Below are 20,737 nucleotides of genomic sequence, written 5' to 3'. Positions count from 1 at the left end.
CAGAGCAGGGTAAAACCTCTACCAGAGGTGGGATTATATCCACGGGTAAAATTGCAAAACCCTCCCACAAAGCCAAAGAAAGCAGAACATGCACCATGAGCTGAATTGCAAACCCCTTCCTTGGCCAGGAGGCTGCCTGTTTGTTTGTCTGATTCATTTTATGGTTAGTTCAAGCTAAAATCTCCAGGTCTGAGCTGAAAAAATCAATCCTTGCAGACCAGAGACTTTTAAATTACATGATGGACAAAATCTCATTTTTAAATATTCATATCCAGTTGAAATTTGGAGGTCTTTTCCAACCTTAATGATTCTGTGATCGGAGAGAAGAGAAATGTAAATCATCTCACACAGCAGGAGATAAAAACATTACCAAATATATCCCAATGCCAGGATATTTTCAAGGCTTTGGCAGCAGGATTTGTGCCTTGGTAATGATTTTCTTAAGGCTCAGCTTGCCCTGCTCAGGTTTCTAAACCTTTTTAAACCTTTTTTCACAGAGTTTACCAAGTGAGAACAGGTTCACCAAGGAGGGAAATTCACTGTAGGCAGCCTCAAGGCAGCTGGAAAAGGTTAGAATACATTTTTTTAAAAAGAATTTTCATGCTCTACCCTTTTTCAGAAAATAAACCCATGTATTTGAAATGGGACTGTGACAGACAAAATATGAAAAATGATAAACAAATAATCAATGATAACACGGAGTGAACTCAGGGGGACATGCAGGTCAGACACTTCTTTTTTTAAATTCAAACATACTCAGAGTTACCTGCAAGGAGTTTTTAGTGAAAGAATATAAATCCAAAGAAAAATTGAACAAAAATGTCTGAAAGACCTTCAGTAATTTATTACTGAAAAATGTCACTATTGGCATAGGCAATAACAAATTCCAATTCCCTCTGACAGAATTGTTTCCAGTCTATCATTTGTATTCTAATTCACGATCAGGAATGATTTTTCCCCTTTCAGCAAAGGGTGAGCTGACTGCCAGCAGCTGTGATTTCAGAGCAGAAATAACTGTTCTGTGTCTGACACCATTCTGGGCACAGTGGGAGATAAATGCTGGAATCTCCCTGGCAAATCCATCCTGTCCTTCCTGAATTAAGGAACTGGGGTTATCAAAGGTGGCCAGGTCAAGAAATGGTGTCAGAATGAGAACTGGGTTAGGGAAATACCAGGAAGAGCTAACATCCAATATCTGAAATGTATAGAAAATTGCTTTTTTATACAAATACGTGGAATTCATACCAATTGTTTTTAACAAAGGAGATATGGGGACAAGCTCAGCCTGAGCTGAGCGATGGCCAAGAGACAGCAAACATTGTTTCAGATATTCTGTTTTATTTTACCACAGCCAGCATTAAGCACACGGAGGAAGCTTTGGGGTCTGAAGTCCATGGAAATAGAGGCAGCAGTAAATATGCCAAGTCCAAGCAGCTACAGTGTCCTAGAGCAGCAGCTCTGCAGATTACCTGGCTCCACAGGTATGTGTTGTAGAGTGCTGTCAGCATATCTGGCCTCTGAATTTCATTGCATCCGTGCTGCAGGAGCATCTTGGCAAAGGATTTATAGCTTTTCTGTCCATGCAAATGGCAACCAAGGACAAGAGAGACCCATGAACAACATGAACAACATGAACAATGACACGGCTCTAGATCCCAGGCACTTGGAGAGTGGAGAGATTTAGGCAAGGTGCTGCATGTATTCATCCACATGTGCATACAATTCACATCTGCACATTTAACACTGCCAAGGATAAATATTAACAAAATTTCCTGCTCTCACATTAAGGAAGTTATGAAGTTTTGGGGGGAGATGAGAGTAAATTAGAGATTAGGGCAAATATGTCCCTGTTGCTTTATCTAGAAATGAGTAAGCAGATTTGAAAAGAGAGGTAATAAACCAATAAATGCTTGATTCTGCATTTTTTAAAACCTCAGCAGTGGCTTCTGGAGGGATGGGATTCCTGATGTCCATTGATGCACAATAATGGAAGTACATACAGGACAGGTGGACAGAGCAGCTCACACAAAAAGTGGCTCCTTTTTGGGTGGCAGGATGGAGATTGAGTGAAGAGTGAAGAAACACCACAAAAACCACAGGGCTGTGACACTGCTGGGAGTGAGGGTGGCACACAGAGCTGCTCCAGGTGCCCCCACAGTACCTGACTGCTCAGGGTGCTGCCCCACTTGGCCAGCAGGTTCCTGGGATCATCCACAATAACGCTGTACCTATCTTTGAGCTTCTCATAGGCTGCTTTATATAATTTCTGCTCAGAATAGCACAATACAGCGTAACAAGAGAGGGTTAAGATACAGAGAGGTCACTGGTACAGCCTCTGTACAGGCTGGGGTTGAAGGTCATGTCCAAAAGAGAAAAATACATTAAGAATAAAGAAAAACCAACAAAAAAACCCCCAACCAACCAAACAAATTTTTTAAAAAACCCAAACCCTCAAAAAACAATTAAAAAACCCCAAACAAAAAACCCCAAATAAATTTTTAAAATAAACCAAAAAAACTCAAAACAACAAAAAAAAAACCCCAAACAAAAAACCTGACAAAAACTAAACAAAAAAAAATCCAAAAAATAAGCAAAAGAAAACCCAACAAAACCCCCCAAACAAACAAAAACCTGAAACAAAAAAAAAAACACCAAAAAACTCCAAAACAAAACAAAACCAAAAAAAAAAAAAAAAAAACCCAAAACAAAACAAAAAAAAGAGAAGAGGGAGAATATTTCCAAATGGTAAATGCATTTCTACATTGCCCCTGGAAGGCCTACAATAAGCAATTTTATGTCTCTATCCCACTCTTCCAATAAGCAATTTTATGACTGATTTTCTCCATGAAAAGTAACTGCAGAAGCAACTTTGTGTTGTAGATTCCTGAGTTGAGTCCAAAGAGAACACAATGAGTTGTTATTAAAAAAACATCACTTATATAACAGAAGATATTTAGGCAAGTATTTCAATATATGGAGCTCCCATTGATAAAATTTCATCTGTTTATGTTTCTGATAATAATTTTTTTCCTTATTTGCTCTATGAACAATAGTAAGACCGAAAAACCTTCATAAAAATTCAGGCATTTGATGTGAAACAGCTTTTCTTACCTCAAGCAGGTAACACAGTAATAAACTAACTGACAAGTAATGATATGACACAATGGCCGGTGAAAATAATGAAATATAAGATATAAATATCTAAATATCTGCTTCTTTACTGAAAAGCATCAGATTTTGATGGGCTTTTCCAACTCTAAACTGATGGGAATTACCCTGAACGTGGTGTTCTCCATGGAATCTGTCCTGGGGTGTAGAGCACTAATCCTACAAACTCCAGGAGAGATTTGAATTTTAAACCCAGGGGTGTTCATTAATTATTAGGTTGTGTCAATTGTTTCTTTAGCACTACAGGAGGAAAATAAGAAAAAGTTGAGTTGTGGAGTGGAAAAATTCCAGGCAAAATCACTGAAATTAAAGGAGCTGTGGAAACTTCAGACATAACTCTGTCTTCCAAACACCCATAAAGATTTTACCAATGTTTTAGGAAAGCAATTGGAATTCTGTCCACAGCCTTATGAGATGGAAACCAACACTCAGGGTTACTGTACCAGCAGCATTATCTAAGTCAGCAAAGGAAACGTTCCTTTGCCATGAAAAATTAATGAACAGGGGTGGGGATTTCACTTTCTAGACTCTGCAAACCTGTTCTGTCCTAACACTCAGAGGAACAACAACCTTGTCCTTCATGACTTTATTCTGATCTTAAAGCATCTTTAAGCCTGATTTTAAGGAAGGACAACCTTCAACTCTGTATTAACTCACAGACCCACTCCTTAAGGCTGAGCCTACAGAAATCTTTACTCACCTCATCTATCAGCTGAGTTGCATATTTAAAATGTTCATTGATTGGAGAGTCAGCCACGTACTTGAACTTGGACTTGGTCTTCTCAAAATTCTCCTTGTACTTACACTGCAGCCAAAGAAAATCAAATACACAAAACCCAGCCCATGTTGGTCCAAAGAAGGGTAAGGCAATGAAAATGTGATTTTAGAGGGAACTTGTGGGAAAAAAAAGGTGGAATTATTGCATTTGTGAGTTAACTTTTTTACCAACAACAGATTGTTGTAAATGGACAGCAAACGTCCAAAAACATTCTGCAACAATTCAGGGTGTGTCACTCACCCCACTGTAGAGCACTTTATTCTTCTCTGCCAGGACAAAACTTGGAGTATCCCACACATAGCAGCCTGTGCCTTTGAGCCATTCCAGGTCTTCCTTGTATTTAACCTTTAGAAAAGAAGTAAAAAAGACTCGGTTTTAAGCAGATAATCCATACTGAAATAAACCTCAGCACCAGGTGTGGCAAAGAGAGTTACATCCATCATAAAATAAATTAGTTTCTCCCATTTTTGTTTATTCACACACATAATCTATCATTAGCTGCTGCAGTTCCTGTGTGAATTAAAAATATTGTACAGGTAAGGGGTTATTGTGTATGTACAGAAATGTACAATTAAAGGTCGTTACAGGGCTAAACAGATCCAAGCAAATACAACTGAAATTAATTAAAATTGTCTGCTAATTTGACAAGGGGGGTGTGCTGCCGTTGTAGATTCTATCAGTTCCCCGGGGCAGATTGTAAATCACTGAAAAACTCCAGCTGCTTTCCCTTTGTTGAGAAAGAATGTTTGGGTTCGTTTTGAGACCACGTTGGCCTTTCCTGCTGGGCCGTGCAGGGGCTGCTGGAACTCACATCACTGATGGCGTCCGTGACCAGGCGGTGGTGGAAGTGCTCGGGGCGGTCTGGGATGGATCTCCAGATTCCCAGCTGGCTCATGTAATTCTCCTTATACTTCACCTGCAGAGACAGTTGAAGAATTAAGTAAAACAGTCGAAGAGAACACTCCAGACAACACAAAAGTTCCATTTTTTTCCCCCTGAAACAGCAGAACTAAAAGAGTGGAAATGAGATTAACTTGTAACACCAAAGCAATCAATATTCCAGAGAAAGAGAGAAATCAACACTGACAAAGCTGATTTTTTCCTCATTATTTGACATAATGAAACGGAACAAAAGGCTAAGTGGCCTATTTTAGGTTATTAAGTGCCAAACACTAATTAGGAATGAAGATGCTGTACATACACTGCTGATGTCATCAGTGACCTTCCTGTGGTAGACAATGTTCAGAGCATCCTTCACGGTGTGGTATTTGCCCTTGGTGTTCTCAAAGGTTTCTTTGTAGCGCAGCTGGGAGGGAAAAAACCCACAAAAGAAGGGATTAATGTGCCAGGAAATGTTTCAGTTAAATTTCTCACTTCTCAGGAATGATACCCAGGGATATGTTGCTGTCTGACACCCCAATGCAAGCCCTGAGGAATTTTAGAAGGCAGCAGTTGCCTACAACCAGTTGTAATTTCACTGAGACTTGTGGTGAAAACTACAGAGACTTTCACCCAATTCCCTTTCAGACTGAGGAAAAAACATCCCTGCATCACAGGAGTGCTCTCTAGAATAGCACAGGTGCCACTTCTGGCATAAAAATCTTCCCTGCCCTCCTCTAGAAGAAAGCAGGACGATCATCCCAGACTTTCTCAGAGGAGAAGTTCCCATGTGCAGAAGAGCTGGGATGCTCCTTGGCACTATTTAAAAATCACTCTTAGAGCAGTAAGACTAAATTAACCCTAGAACAAAGCACCAGCCCTGCACATATCCTTTCACATCCTGCTGGTTCTGAAATATATGGAAAAGCTCTCACAAATGAGCATTTTTAAATTGCCTTAAATCCCAAATAACTATTCCACGCTTGAAAAAAATCAATTTCACCTTAACAACCTCCTGTGCAGCAGCTCTGGTAATTTTTCCTCTCTTATCTACTTCTGAATTTAAAAAATGAACACAATCCCAGTGACAGAGCAGTTTACTTCTAACACAAAACTGAGATGAAAAAGCTGATAAAAGTGATTTTATCCTGGCCCCAGCATCAATCACTTCACTCCAGTCTGCTCTATTTGGAGACTTGACGTGTAAGCAAATTATTTAAATTCTGTTTTCACTTTGCTGTATGGCCACACTTCAGTGCAATGGGAAATGAAAATGAATTCTAAAAACTGGAAGAGAAAAAAAGGCATTGCAGTGGAATCAAATCAAAACTTAATAGTGTTCCTAATTTCAGATGGAAATGGACATGTAAATAAGGAGACCTCCCTGATGGGGGACACTGAGATATTCTGTGCTTTGCATGCTCTTTCCCCACTGACTTTTCCTGTTCTTTTCATGGAGAATGCGAGGAAAAGCAGCAGGGGGGTGTTCCTGGAGTACTCACATCACTGGCATTCAGGTAGGCTCTCTTGGCTCTGATCAGCACTGGGGTGTCAGGGACAGGGGTGTATTTGTCCTTCATCTTCTCATACTGGGTTTTGTACTTTTTCTAAGAGAGACAGCAAGAAGGAAAAGTCATCATTGCAATTTTAGAAGCACTTGCCAACCTGCAAAAAAAGCTAAAACATGTTTCAGAATGTTTTATTTCACCAGAACTTACAAAGGAAATGTGGAATTTAAGACAGAGAAAAATAAATTAAGGCTAAACCGATTTGAGCCTTGAAATTACCACTAAAATTAGAAATAAAACTTCTGAAGAGTTCAGCAGAGTGGCAGCAAATTAGAAAACAAGGTTTTACCTCACTGATCATGTCCTTGACACTCCTGGCATGTGCAAAGGCTTGAGTCTGACCATCAGCATGATGGTGGGGCCTCTCCTTTGTGGCAAGCTCCACGTACAAGTACTGCAGCAAAAAGAAAATAATCATAAAAAACCCACACTTCTACTAATTTCTACCTTATGTCTCTGAAAAACAGCTGTAAAATCTCAGTATAAACATAACCTCCAATTTCTAGGAATTCTACATTGCTTGGAAAAGGCCTGGAAAGCTCTTGCTGTACTTTAACAATACAGTAAGAAGGATCCCCTGATTCATTTTTATATCAGCACAATTTCTTCACCTGGCTCTGTATTTTTTGTCCTGTCTTGGCTCTTATGAAGTCAGGTGTATCAAGGATGGAAGTGTATTTTGTCTTCAGCTCATTGCCTGCAGCTCTGTAAACCAGCTGGAAAAAGACAGGTCCAGAAATTATCTCTTCTGCTATTGTTTAGAAGCTGCACAGTCACAGCATTGCAATTATAACATCCCCTCTATTCCAGTAAAAAACACAGGGAGGGGTTAATTCCAGCTACACAATTGTGCAGAAATAACAGAATTTACCTCGCTCAGATGGGTTTTTAGTTCCTGCACTGCTCTGTACCCAGGAGTATCCAACACCACCTGGATTTTAGGCCACATTTTCTTGGCAGTACTTGTGTAGATATAATTGGACTGGAAAGGAAAAGCAGTATTAATAAAGGAAATTTTACAGAGCAACCCAACAGTGCTCTGAAACAACGACTTGGCTGCACGACACAAAATTCTCTCATTCTTTGCTCATTTTCATCTGTTTCACTTCCTGCATGCACAGAAATAAATCCATTGCTGTCACGCTCAATTCCCAGGGGAAAGGTCTTACCCAGAGCTTGCGGAGCTCACGGGCACGGACCATGTCAGGAGTGTCATACAGGAAGCAACCCAAGCCCTTCAGCCACCTCAGGTCCTCTTTGTATTTATTCTACGAGAGAAATTCAATTCAACAGTTGACTTTTGGGATCATTTCAATCTCCAGTCCTTAAACACAGTGAGAAAGCATTTTTTTGTAACAGAACAGAAAGGAAGTGAGAGAAACCCAGCCCCACTCCCAGCAGAGAGGTTTTGGCCTCACTGCAGGTGTGGGAGCAGCGGCTGCTTACGTCACTGGTGATGTCCCCAACGTAGCGACAGTGCAGCACGTGAGGGGTGTAGGGCAGGGAGATCAGGTGGCCCTGCATCTTGAAGAAATCTGACTTGTAGATCAGCTGGAAAGCAAGGAACAAAACAGCATTTCACCTGTTTGGTCAGGGGATAATCTCAGTTTCTTCAGCTGTTCTCTTAGGAAGGCACCTACATCGCTGACAGCCTCCTGGGTGGCTCTGACTTGGCGGAGTTCGGGCGTGTCAGGGGTGGTGTGAATCTTGTCCTTGTTCTTGTGGTAGGTTGCCCTGTACAGCCTCTGTCAAAAGAGACAACATTCTGCATTTTAACACAGCTCAAAACCTTGAAAAGGCTAAGAAGTTCAGCACAGTGCAAGCACTTCTTACACAAATTACTGTTTTCTACCCAGGCAAAGATTTTCCATTAATTGTTTTCAATAAATTCTGGAAATCTCAGACTGTAATCCTAAAAACATGTAAATACCTATATTTAATTTTCATGGCTTTAAACCCAATGATCAAAGAAGTGAGTAAAGATATATAAAACCCAAAACTACTGTGACCCAATTTTATACAGATACAATAATTTCTATTCAACTTTAATCACAGCTAATAAAATCAGGCTGTAGTTTTATATTATGGTAACATTTTCAGCCTGGATCAATGATCCTCACCATTCTTGATGGATACTTCTCTAAGTAATTTAAAAAGCCTCAAAGAAGAGGGATCTGACAACTCAGCAGTCGATGTACTCTCATTATACATATTTTGGGCACTGCAAATACAACTGAAAGCAAATACATATATTTACTGTACCTCGTTAATGACTTGATTGACTTTCCTCACATTTTCAAAGCCAACATCTTTAGGTCCCAGGGTGTAGCCCTTGGCTTTCATGTGTTCATAGGCTTCTTTATATTTCAGCTATAAGAAGTACAAGACCACACAGAAACTAAATTCGATTATGATTCTGGCTACACTGCAGCTCTGACAGCAATTTATGCCGTATAAAGAGACAGATTTTTAGAGATAAAACAAGTGAGATGTAGCTGTACCAGAATTAAATACACCATGCATCATAATTATTTCTCCCTTTATCATATGGCACAAAATCAATAATATAATACTTTTTTTTTTTTTTTTTTGCATCTAATAAGGTATTTGCATAATGCTGAGGAAATTTCTATTTTGATAGTAAAGGCCCAAGCTGAGAGTCCCTTATCTGGGGCTGCTGATCATTGCCACGGTGTAGAAGGATGACTTGGAAGGATTTAGAGCCTGACTTACATCACTGCCGATGTGCTGGACGTGTTTGGCATGCTGGAAGTTGGGAGTGTCCGTGGGAAGGCTGTACCCAGTGGGCAGAGCATTCACACCAGCCCAGCGATACAAATTCTGCAAGAGCAGAGAGAAAGACTTTGTACAACTGTCAGCAGTACTTGAGGGGAAAATCCCTCCATCCTGGAAATCTCGCCATCACAACTGGCTAAAGATCCCCATCCCTGGGGGAAAAATGCATTAAAATGCATTTTTTATAGCTCAAATGAGGATATTTTCCCACTTTCATTTCAGAGCAGTGACATCCAGCTTCACCTGAAAAGCTAAAAGCAGACAATTTGGTTTTTCAGCATCACAAACACTGTGGAGCCTGAAGTTCTGTACTTACCTCACTCTGTATTTTGTTTGCATTGTACGCCCGCTCCAGATCCACTGTTTTATCAGTGGGGATCATCTTGCCTTGGACATTCTTCCTGTAATCACCTCGATAGACAGCCTGGGGAAAAGTCATAATTGTCACATTCTCTCACAGTATGTTTTGTTTTCATACAATGGGAATTGTTCCTAAAAACGCTGGATTAAAGTTTTTTTGCTTCAGGCAATTAATTATTTTTGTGATTGTGTCTACAATAAGGTGTAGATAACCAAAAATGATTAAAATTGAATTATTAAAAAACATATAAAAGTCCCATTTCTAAAGCTGGTGAGGTAACAGCATTTGGAATATTGTCTGGAAGGTGAGAGAAACACTTACTTCACTTAAATTCAAGGCACTGATCACATTCTGGACATAGACAGGAGTGTCCGTGACCACAGTGAAGTCCTTCTTCATTTTTTCTGCCTTAGATTTGTACTTAATCTGCAGAGAGAAAGCAAGAGCTCTAATTACTAGGTCTAGTAATTGTTAATTTAATTTATTGTATTATCATATTTACTGTATTTACTATTCATTTCATCACTGAGCTACTTTATTAGTGAACCAGCATTGAAACAGAAAGTATATTGGAACTATGGCTTGTTATTTAACGAATCCTTCAACCAAGAAGGATAAATAATATTTTCCAGACTACACCTGGAGTGGAGTAAAGCCACAGTGGAGTGAAAAAGAAGACTTGGAAGCAAACCCAGAGTTATCCACTCACATCACTGCGAAGGTCATAGGCTTGCTTGGCATGGAGGATTTCAGGAGTGTCCCAGACAAAGCAGCCAATGCCTTTCAGCCAGTTCAGGTCGTCCTTGTAGATAACCTAAGGGAGCAGAGAAGGAACCTGTAAGAATTCCACCAGGACCTAATCCCTTCTTTCTAAATCACTCCAAAACACAACTGTCAAATGAAGGCAAGGAAGGTTTCTACTACTTTGATTTTTTTTTTCTTGGCTTTTGTTTGTTTGTTTGAGAAAATCAAAACAATTCCTTCAGGAATTTAAATAATTTTTGTTCCATTTGCTTCAAATTGGGCAATAAATTAAAAATCCAGTGATTAAAGAAAAAAAAAACCAAAAAAAACCAGAACACCTGCACATCCTACTGGGCTCTGATTTACTGCCAGATCCTACTCCTGGACTGACCTGCTCAAGGCAAGTGTGTAGAAGCTTTGCCCAACCAGGATTTTCTCAGACTTCCAAAGTTTCCACACCTCGTGCAACCAAATAAAGGACAATTTACTGACAGGGTAGAACTGTAATGTTATGACCCAAATGCCTACACCATTAACACTGAAATTATTGAAACTGCTGCACAGAGGTTGTGGATTCCCCATCCCTGGAAGTGTCCAAGGCCAGGCTGGACAGGGCTTGGAGCAACCTGGGGTAGTGGAAGGTGTTCCATGGCAGGGAGTGGAACTGGATGAGCTTTAAGGTCCTTTCCAACTGAAAACACTGTGGGATTTTCTGATTCTATTCAAATAAGCCCCATCTCAATGATCCATTTATTGCCAAGCGTCACAAAAATGAAGTCAAGTGGCAACTTCAGAGCATTCCAGCGACGTTTTTGCCAAATCATTTCCTCCAACAGAGCACAAATGAAGGAACATTCTCAAAAGTGAGCCAGGAACAAATGATCTGGGGACTCACATCACTGACTTGGTCGGTGACTCTTCTCACGTGGGTGTTGACCTGCAGGTCTGGCAGACAGAGCCACTCGTGGAGCCGCGTGCGATAATCGATCTCGCTGATCTTCTTCTGGGCATCCTTGGCTGAGATGATGTCCACCATGTCTGGGACAATGTGCACCTTAGCTTTGGTCTTCTCATAGGCTTCTTTGTACAGACGCTGTGGAGTTAAAGCAATGTTTGATACAGCTGAGGAATAAATTGTTGATAAATTTGGAGGAAGTCATGGGATGTCAGTGGGAGAGAGATCACTTTCGTCCTGACTAAAATTAACATCGGCCCTGCTCTAGAAATAATTTGCAGAGCCCCAACAAGGGAGGTGAAATGTGATTTGCTCAATTTTCACTGTGCTGATGAGATACAAGGAGGCAGATGATTATTTTACCCATATTACCCTATAGGTTTGCCCATGCAGGTAATGCAGTAATTGAGTTAAAACTTAAATTTACGGTTGTATTCTAGAATTTAGCAAATACTGCACACTGCCAAATGCACGTGGGAATGGGATGTCTGGATCAAGGCATGGGGATTCCTTGAGTGGCTGCTGCTGAGATAAGCATGGCTTTATCAGGAAAACACACATCCAGAACCAACACTTACATCAATGTTGAGCTTCCCAACTCTGAGGCACCTTTCTGTATTGGGATCATCCTCAACACCCCTGGGGAGGGTGTACAGGGCTTTGAACTTGTCATATTCCTCACGGTATTTGACCTGAGCACAAGCAAAGAAATGCAACAATTAACTGACTCCAATGAGTCACTTGTGGGTTTGGAGCAAAATTCATCATCATTAAGCAAAAGGTTGAGTCCAACAAGTGGAGAAAGGTTTTAAACCAGGATTTTAGTTTTCTGTTTTGTCTTAAATGGAGAAGAAAGCACATCATAACAATCAGGTTGTAAAACAACAACTGACTAGAGGGTTTTAAAAATTAATAGATGTAGATTAAGGCACTCATTTATCCTTCCAGCTGTTTAATTTAAAGAGATCTGTGGAGTGGTCTCTCTTAATTCTAATTTCAGTAAAGCATAAGATGTTTTCTATACTTAGTAAGCATCATTTAAAGATTTTTGGTGTTTTTCTGACCTGGATGCTCATGCAATTTAGACTAGTAAAAATGTAACATTTTCAGTTTGGATTACTAAAAAAAAAAGATTTTTTTTTTTCCCTATTACAAGAAGCCACAAAGGACTGTTACCCAAATGACTATCAGAGAAAAATCGTTATCTACAGATACATATTATATCCCAATTAAAAGGGGAAGGAAAATTAAGATTTCAAAATTATTTATATCTATAGTAGATGCAAGGCTTGAAGGATTTAATTGTTAGAATTTTTTTAATCACTGCTGTGATTTAAAAAAATAAAGAATTTAATTCACTTACGATGCTTGCATTGTGCTTCAGTTCTTTGGCACGTGCCAAGGCTACAGTATCTGAGGGCAGTGCATAGCTGGTGGCCTTCACTTTATCCCAGGCCTTCTTGTAGAGATTCTGTGAGGAAATAGAAAGTTTGTGTGAGTGGAAAAATAATCCTTGTAAATAATTACCAACAACCAACACAAATCAAAAGCCCTTCTGCTTTTATTAGGACACCAAAGTATTGTAAAGAAGATATTAACTGACACTTGATATCAAGTGCATGTAAAGGGTGATAAAATGCTTTCTAACTATTCACGTCTCTGTTCTCATATGAGGTCTTAATTTTGTTCAGGTGTAATTTTATAAAGGAAATCTATTTATTATTCCATTTTTTTAGCCAAGACTGGCATTACAATTGGAAAATATGACCCTTGCCTGAAATACAATATCTCCCCAAGCTCAAGTAGTGCAGTGGTTCAGCACTGGCTTTGAGAAGCTCCCAGTTTGGATGTTTATCTTCAAACAATGAACAAACAAAATAAAACAAAAATCCCACATTAAAGGTCCTTAAGAGAAAAATAATTCTGTATAAACACTTACATCACTATAGAGGTTTTTCAAACTCTGAACTCTTTCTGAATCCACTGTGTCAGTCACAGTTGTGTACTTGTCCTTAGTTTTGTGGAATTCCTCCTTGTACTTCACCTGGAGGATGAAAGCTGGGTTTAGTGAATTGTTTCAACGCTCAGAAGGACAATCCTGAGCAGAAAAGGTGGGGATTCACCTCACTGGCGTTGGCAGCACTTTGCAGAGCAGTCACATAGACAGGGGTGTCTGTAACCACACTGAAGTTCTGGAAGTTCTCCTTCCCTGCAGAGGTGTATTTAATCTAGGGACACAAAACCAACAAAACACTCTTTAGTGCTGAAAATGACCTGGAAATCCCCCTTTAAAATCACAGCTGAAATCAGAGATTACAGCTCAGTTGGATCAACTCTGAAAGTGACAGGTCATAAAACAGAAATACTTAGAACCAGTATGAACTAAGGAATAATGAAATTAAAAACCACAGCTGTCTTTACATTCTCCTAAGTTTTCTCCTCCTCCAGTAACACAAGTGATGTCTCTCCAGAAGCAACTCCAAGACTGTATTTTCACAGTTTAAACAAAATATTTATGATGTAACAGGAATTACTTCATTCAGCTCTGGACAAGGGCATGTCAACCCCAGTGAACCACAAATGAAAGAAAAAAACACATAAATATTTATTTACTTAAGGAAAACTTACCTGGCTCTGCAGGTCATAGGATTTCTTAGCCTGTAGGATTTGTGGAGTATCCCAGACGTAACATCCAAGTCCCTTCAGCCAGTTTAAGTCATCTTTGTACACAGACTGCATGGAAGTGAACAGAACATTAGGTTAGGAAGAAATTTACCTTCTGCCAATTAAACCAAGGAATTCTGCATCGTACTAAGCCAGGCAATTCACACACCCTCAGATTTTACTGGGAAGGTTGGTTGGCCCAAGCTGGGACACCACTGCCTGCAGAATATGAGCACCATTCTCTCACCTGTGGGCTGATACAACCCCAACAAACAAGGGGAATTCTTTTCCAGACCCACTGGATCCAGAAGGATTCTGGATGCTGTCCTGGCCCATGTGCTAATTCCAGCATTCCCAATTACAATAGATAAGGATCACTGCAGTGATTGGTACTAAGAGTCCAAGGCCATGGTTCCTGATTCATATTAATGAATTAATTAAGTCATAATCATTTAATATGTAAATATGAATTTTCATGTTCCATTAATATAAATTTAATATTTATTTAATTTAATATTTAAATATTATGGAAGATACTTGGGGGAACAATGATGGGAAAGGCTGCTATAATGTCAAACAAATGGGTTCAGTAAGCTCATACAGGTTTAGAAGGGTTTGGACAATGCCCTCAGGCTCCTGGTGGGATTTTTGGGGGTGTGCTGGTGTCAGAGTCCAGGACATCCCTCTGGCTGCCCTGGCTGGCTCCAGACCCTGGCAGGGGGCTCAGAGACCTTGGCACGAAGTCAGAAACACCTGTGGCTTCGATTCTAACCCATGGGAAAAGCTGCCAGCTTTGTATGAGGAGTTACAAGCCACAAGGGTTTGAGTGGTGTGATAGGTGAATTGACACAGGGTGAAAAAGTAGAATTTTGGGGTTTTTAGAATGGGGTTCAAGGGGACAAGATGGAGGGATTTGGGTGTGTCCCGACCTTCTTCTCCTTCTCCTTGCCCTCCATGTCTTGCTGTGATGGTGACACTTTTCTGTTGGTTTAAGGTACAGACACACTGCCTGACATAAATGACAGACATTGGCACGTTACTGTAAACACGGCACATGGAGTTTTTGGTATAAAATGTGAACACCGCCCTGAGGGCAGACAGAATGCCATGGCCGACCTGCTGGACAGAGCTCAGCAGGGCAGAGAGAGAATGTTCTGGATAAGGGAAAATAAACAACCTTGAGAAGCTGACCCTGCGCATTCAGACTCCTTTGGCTGCACGGGCTGGGAAACAAGGACTTTTACACTCTTGGGGTCATCCCAACACCCAGACCCCGAGATGCTGGATGACCTTGATGGGTCTCTTCCAAGCCAGCCTAATCTGTGGCTCTGAATAAATGATAAACATACATCACTCAGGATCTCCTGGGCTTTCCTGGCGTGAATCACGTCGTTCTCCTCAGGGGAGCAGCTCCACTGATGGAAGTACGAGCGGTACTCCAGGTCACTCAGGATGTACTGGCACTTCTTGGCCAGGACGTGGTTCATCATGTCAACTGGGATATGGACATTTTTCTTAGTGTCTTCATAGTTCTTTCTGTAAGCCAGCTGAAAAGCAAAGATTGGGGAAAAGGTGAGAGGAAATGGGAGTGATTTTCTGTATAACTCTGGATTTTGGACTAAAAGGTGGCAGCTTAATCTGAGATGTGGTTCCTGGATTTAGTAGCTAAGTTCCCATGGAATTCAACAGGATAGAAATCTTAACTTGGATATTAATCACCTTTTATTTTGACAAAGATCTGGAAGGACAGCAATTACCTTCACTTGCAGTTTTAATAGCTGATGAGAAAACTAACAAGTCTTCAGGATTAAAAAACTCATGCTCCACACATGGTTTTCATCTAATTAAAGACAGAATATTTGGGATTACACTGATTTTGTGCCCTGCATGTGCAGTGCTGACAACAGCAACACACCAAATGTGCATTTAATTTTCCAGTTCTTAAATTCCAATTTCAACTCAAAATTTACACTTTTATTTGTAAAGAAAATGAATCCTACTTGATATTTTTTACTGCTCAGATCCCTAGACTGAAACAGAAGTTTGTTTTTTTTTCCTTACTGTAGTACTTCTAATAGCTAAACAAATCCCTTTTCAATCTCCTAAATAATTTTAAATTCAATTATTCAACCCACATATAAAAATTAGCCTTCAGGGAAGACAAGCATGTTGAAATAGTTGTTACTGATATTATTGTGGATTTATGTTAGTTGGACTTGATCTTGGAAGTCTTTTCCAACCTTAATGATCCTGTGATTCTACAGTTCTATTAAACTTTGCACTACTTATGTTTAAGTAATGAAATAGTGAATTTCATCAGTGAAATAAATAGTGAAATAAAGGAAATGGAAAATATTCCAGACTTGTTCATTCCTTACCGCGCTCCTCATTTTCTGGAATTCCAGGGAGTGAATGACACTGGGGAAATCACCAATATCCTTCCCAGCCAGGTAATGGCCTTTCAGCTTCTCATATATTTCCTTATATTTAAGCTGAAAAAAAATTCATGTGGAAATTTTAATGTTCATTCTTAACAACATATTGGGGGGAAAAAGGGAAAGAATGGGAAATCCCTCCTGACCTCACTGTTGATGTGGTTTGCATGTTTGGCTCCCACAAGTGGAACATATTTCTCATCCAGAGTGTACCCAATGGGCTTGCTCAGCTCCCAGGCCTTCTTGTAATGTTTCTAGACAAACAAAGCACACACAGATTTTGATGAAAAATTCCCATTGATACACACATGGGATATAACATGGAATACAGAATATTTTTACAGAGTGGTTCCTACTAAATTAAATGGAGAGTGTCCATTTTGAACAGCCATTCAGAATAAGGCAAACAGGACACGTGTTCACTTCAGGAAGCTACCTGAGCACAAATTGGAGCCGATTTCTGCTTTCTTTATTATGTTTATACCAGAAGGATAATAAAAATATCCAAAATATAGATATGAGCTCAGGTTTAAAAGTGCAGTATAGAATTGAGATTGATAATTTTATAGACGATCAAAACTGTGAAAAGTCTTCAAGAAATATTGGTGTTTATTAAAGAAACATTAGTCTCAATGGCACTTTCGTAATACTTTTTTGTTAAATATTAAATATATTCACCTTCAGATTAAATTATGAAGTGCCTCCTCATACGAATGAGTATAATCACTTCTATTTGAAAAAACCAGAGGTTTCTCATTAAAATCAGTGAGACTACTCAAAAGTAACTGCTTAATTATGTAAATCATCTACAGTTTTCATTTATTATAAAAAAAGTAAATGCAAAATGTATCAGTAGTCTCCAAAGATATTATTGGATGGAATTATATTTGGTTTTATCACACCATTATGACTTCCAAGCACTACACAGCTGTCCTTTGAGACCACTTCAATAAGGAAAGAAATCACCCTGATTCCAGGATGATCCAAACAGGAAAGCTGAAGAAAAAAGGGATTAAATAACCTCCCTAGTGCCACTACTGAGAGTAGAACGGTTCCTCAAGTCTACCCCACATTTCAAAGGCTGGTATTTATGGGATCTCACCTCACTGTGGAGCAAGGACATGTCTTTCGCGTGGTGCAAAGCAGGAGTATCATCAGACCCAATGTACTGGCCTTTCTCCTGGTTAAATGTTTCTTTGTATTTTAGCTACAAAAGAAATCAAGCACAGTGTTAATTCCACAGGAGAAATACATTTTTCCCATTAGTCCATCTATTAGCAGTAGACATTACTTTTCTCTTGTGTCATAAAGCAATAATGTTGTGTAGGACATTCCAACCATTGTAATACACAGGCAAACGTTACTGTGCCACCTCAAAATCCACATGGTATTCATGAAAAATTTAATATACTGCTCAGCAAATACAGTTTAGCTACACCAGGAACTCCATGAACTGTTCAAGAACAGGACTTAGTCTTCTGTAAGAAAAATCTATGCCAACCCTAAGTCAGGGACATGCCATATTCTTCTACAGGAAAATGTTAAATTATTTGGACAGCAACACTATGTTGTTCATTCCTATCATTTCTTATTAAACTTCTTTACCCCAGGAAAGCCTGTTAGTATTGAGGTGCACATACAAATATATTGGGCTAAGTTAGCAAAAGCAATTAAATAATCTCCTAATTTTTCTCTATTATTTTTTTATTTTAAAAAAAGTACATACGTCACTCTGATTGACAGAGTTCATCTTTGCCAAAGTGATCTCAGGAGTGTCAACCACGCTGGTGTACTTGGAAAAGTTCTCCAGAGCTTCTTTTGTGTATGCTCTCTGCAAAGAGGTGAAATAATGTCTTAAACACTGTGCATGAGAAAGAAGTGCTAATTGTGGAACTGCTGAAGTATTTTCTCTTACCTTGTTTATCAGTTCCTGTGCATTCTTAACCTTCTTATGCTCCACTGAATCAAGAGGGATCCAACCACAGCCACGGAGCCACTCCAAATCAGCTTTATAGATATTCTAAACCAGAAAGAAAATGCAAAAGGACAGAAATTACTGAACTCAGGACAGATGATGTGCTGTGGGCAAAATCCTTAGGCCAGGCCATGTGGAAAGGACCTGGCAGGGCTGCCCCATCACTCACATCACTCTGCAGGTCGTAGGCCTGCCGTGCGTGGATCACGTCGTTCTGGTCAGGGTGGCAGGTCCACTGGTGCAGGTACTGCCTGTAGTCAATGTCACTGACCAAGTTCTGGCATTCCTTTGCTGCCACAACTGCCATGGCATCCGAAGGCATGTGGATTTTGGACTTGGTTTTGTTGTAGTCTGATTTGTACAGCCTGTCATTCTGGATCTCGCCCGCGTGCTCGTACCACACCAGCTTGGGGTCATCCCTCATCTTGGAAACTCCCACGTAGTGACCTCTCTGCTTGACATACTCAGCTTTGTATTTCAGCTGGTGGGAGAGGGGAGAAATACAGAGAAAATCAGCTCTGGCTGTACCCACTCTGGTTTTAACCTAGGAACAGCTTCAGCTTTGTCAACACAGAGAGCAGATGAGACAGGGAGTTGTTAAATGCAGCCTTAGGTTTTCAGTACATGACTAGATAAAAATCTAGTCACAAACAATAACATTACTTTGTATAAGCCTTCCAGTTCAAAATACAGCATTTTCTAGTCTAATATACTCCCCATTTTCAGTAAAAGGTATTGTTAACATAAGAGGAAAGACTTGCTAGGAAATGTTTTCTAACAAGTGCATTTAATCTCATTTTGGCAACAAATTATTTGAGATTGTCTGAAGAGTGAGTGCTTATTTATGGTATTTACGTCACACGTGTTTTGACGTAAAATGTTTATTCCAAATAAGGGTCATGTAATAATTTCAAGATCCATTATGCAAATGTTTAAATGTAAAGTGTGTCCTGGCCTATAGGTTTTGATACTCCAAAAAGTGAAATCAGGGCCATATATGTTATAATCATAGTATCACTTCACGTATTTAACACTTGTAAAATATGGAAATCCAGCTCAGTTGATTTTCTGGAGAGAGGGAATGTGGAAGGAATCTGACCTTCAGCACTAGTATCTCCAAAGCCCATAATCACAAAGATGGCTGAATTATTTGGAGGACAGTGGAATTCATAGGCCATGAAAAGTCTGGATGTTACGCCAGATGGAAAGCTTTCTAAGTCTGTTTGGGAATTTTCAAGGCCTATAACATTTCAGGCTTCCAAGCATTCATCTTCCTAATGAGAAGAATCATTACCTCACTTTGGACATCACTCGAGTGCTTAGCATGAGAGATCTGCACCGTGTCAGGAGGCAGGAGGTAACCAGTGGCTTTTTCTTTCTCCCAACTTTCCTTGTACAAATTCTGTGGGAAATAAAAAGTGATGAGGAATTCAACACTACTACAATGATAACGATTACTGCATGTATGTAATTTATAGGGAAGTACAAGGATAACAAATCCTTCCTTCAGGTTGTTATCATTAAGGCAGGTTTTCTAAATACCTCAAAAATGTGACTAGAAGCTGTCAAGGAGAGAGCACGCACCTGATTTAGAATTCTGGCTGCCTCTCGGGCCATATCCAGCTGTGGTGTATCTGTGAGAGTATAATTGGTCTTGGCCTCATTCCATTCTTTGTGGTATTTAATCTAGGACACAGAAAGAAATGTCTGCCTTGTAGCACCACCAAAGAACTGGGAAAAACACCATAATTTACACACAAAATAACAAATCAACCCCTGAATTGGCAAGGCTACTAGACAAAGCACATTAAATACAGAATCACAGAAGTCAAATGTAGCCCAGACACTGAGAGCAAACTTACATCACTGAGGATTTCAGTGCTATTCTTTGCTGTGACATAATCAACTCTGTCAGCCACAGGAGTGAATGGGAGAGTTTCAGCTTTCGTGCGGTATTTCCTCTGTACAAGAAAGAGAAGAACACATTACCCTGGAATATTTGATGCCTAATACAGCAATTCTGAATAGATACACAAGACAGGGAAGTTCTCATGGAGAAAAACCTCTGCATACACAATAAATCTTGTGAATATACTGCAGTTGCATTTTTCATTTGAAAAAAAACCTTATTGTTTAAACCATTTAAAATACTTTGAGTGACAAATACCCCTGAAGAAAATTTTAGTATTGAAAAACATTTGGTTACCTCACTCAAGAGATCTCCAGCATATTTGACGTGCTTGACTCCAAGGGAATCATTTGGCAACCATCCGATTCCCCGCAGCCATTCCAAATCAGCTTTATAAACAGCCTGGGAAAACAAAAGAGGGTCCATGCTCTTACCTACACTTCCCTGGACAATCCAGCAAGATTCATGAAAAACAGCATTTAATCCAGTGGTTAAAAGGGGAGCA

The 20,737-nt window shown here is 39.7% G+C and overlaps 1 protein-coding gene across 23 annotated transcripts in view; it reads right to left on the bottom strand.

The window, feature by feature from the left end:
- The window catches only part of NEB (nebulin), a 102,363-nt gene that overhangs the window by 34,759 nt on the left and 46,867 nt on the right, over positions 1-20,737 (bottom strand). For 22 of the 23 annotated variants that reach the window (XM_068195087.1, XM_068195088.1, XM_068195089.1 and 19 more), the window contains exons 77-110: positions 20,530-20,634; positions 20,186-20,284; positions 19,908-20,009; positions 19,618-19,725; positions 18,493-18,804; positions 18,264-18,368; positions 18,075-18,179; positions 17,451-17,555; positions 16,495-16,602; positions 16,292-16,405; positions 15,263-15,460; positions 13,878-13,982; positions 13,373-13,477; positions 13,189-13,293; positions 12,613-12,720; positions 11,828-11,941; positions 11,190-11,387; positions 10,260-10,364; positions 9,872-9,976; positions 9,506-9,613; positions 9,127-9,234; positions 8,656-8,763; positions 8,034-8,138; positions 7,840-7,944; positions 7,563-7,661; positions 7,265-7,375; positions 7,005-7,109; positions 6,683-6,787; positions 6,328-6,432; positions 5,148-5,252; positions 4,758-4,862; positions 4,187-4,291; positions 3,869-3,973; positions 1,470-1,574 (exon numbers count right to left, since the gene is read on the bottom strand). In XM_068195087.1, the coding sequence (XP_068051188.1) occupies positions 1,470-1,574; positions 3,869-3,973; positions 4,187-4,291; positions 4,758-4,862; positions 5,148-5,252; positions 6,328-6,432; positions 6,683-6,787; positions 7,005-7,109; positions 7,265-7,375; positions 7,563-7,661; positions 7,840-7,944; positions 8,034-8,138; positions 8,656-8,763; positions 9,127-9,234; positions 9,506-9,613; positions 9,872-9,976; positions 10,260-10,364; positions 11,190-11,387; positions 11,828-11,941; positions 12,613-12,720; positions 13,189-13,293; positions 13,373-13,477; positions 13,878-13,982; positions 15,263-15,460; positions 16,292-16,405; positions 16,495-16,602; positions 17,451-17,555; positions 18,075-18,179; positions 18,264-18,368; positions 18,493-18,804; positions 19,618-19,725; positions 19,908-20,009; positions 20,186-20,284; positions 20,530-20,634 (3,990 nt within the window). Of the gene's footprint in view, positions 1-1,469; positions 1,575-2,161; positions 2,267-3,868; positions 3,974-4,186; positions 4,292-4,757; positions 4,863-5,147; positions 5,253-6,327; positions 6,433-6,682; positions 6,788-7,004; positions 7,110-7,264; positions 7,376-7,562; positions 7,662-7,839; positions 7,945-8,033; positions 8,139-8,655; positions 8,764-9,126; positions 9,235-9,505; positions 9,614-9,871; positions 9,977-10,259; positions 10,365-11,189; positions 11,388-11,827; positions 11,942-12,612; positions 12,721-13,188; positions 13,294-13,372; positions 13,478-13,877; positions 13,983-15,262; positions 15,461-16,291; positions 16,406-16,494; positions 16,603-17,450; positions 17,556-18,074; positions 18,180-18,263; positions 18,369-18,492; positions 18,805-19,617; positions 19,726-19,907; positions 20,010-20,185; positions 20,285-20,529; positions 20,635-20,737 lie in introns of all 23 variants that reach the window. The other variant, XM_068195109.1, reaches the window with a different exon arrangement.

Source organism: Anomalospiza imberbis, chromosome 7, assembly GCF_031753505.1.
Source record: "Anomalospiza imberbis isolate Cuckoo-Finch-1a 21T00152 chromosome 7, ASM3175350v1, whole genome shotgun sequence".
In the NCBI taxonomy this organism is placed as follows: domain Eukaryota; kingdom Metazoa; phylum Chordata; class Aves; order Passeriformes; family Viduidae; genus Anomalospiza; species Anomalospiza imberbis.
The sequence above is the reverse complement of the archived record's forward strand: the minus strand, read 5'-3'. Positions and strand labels throughout refer to the sequence as shown.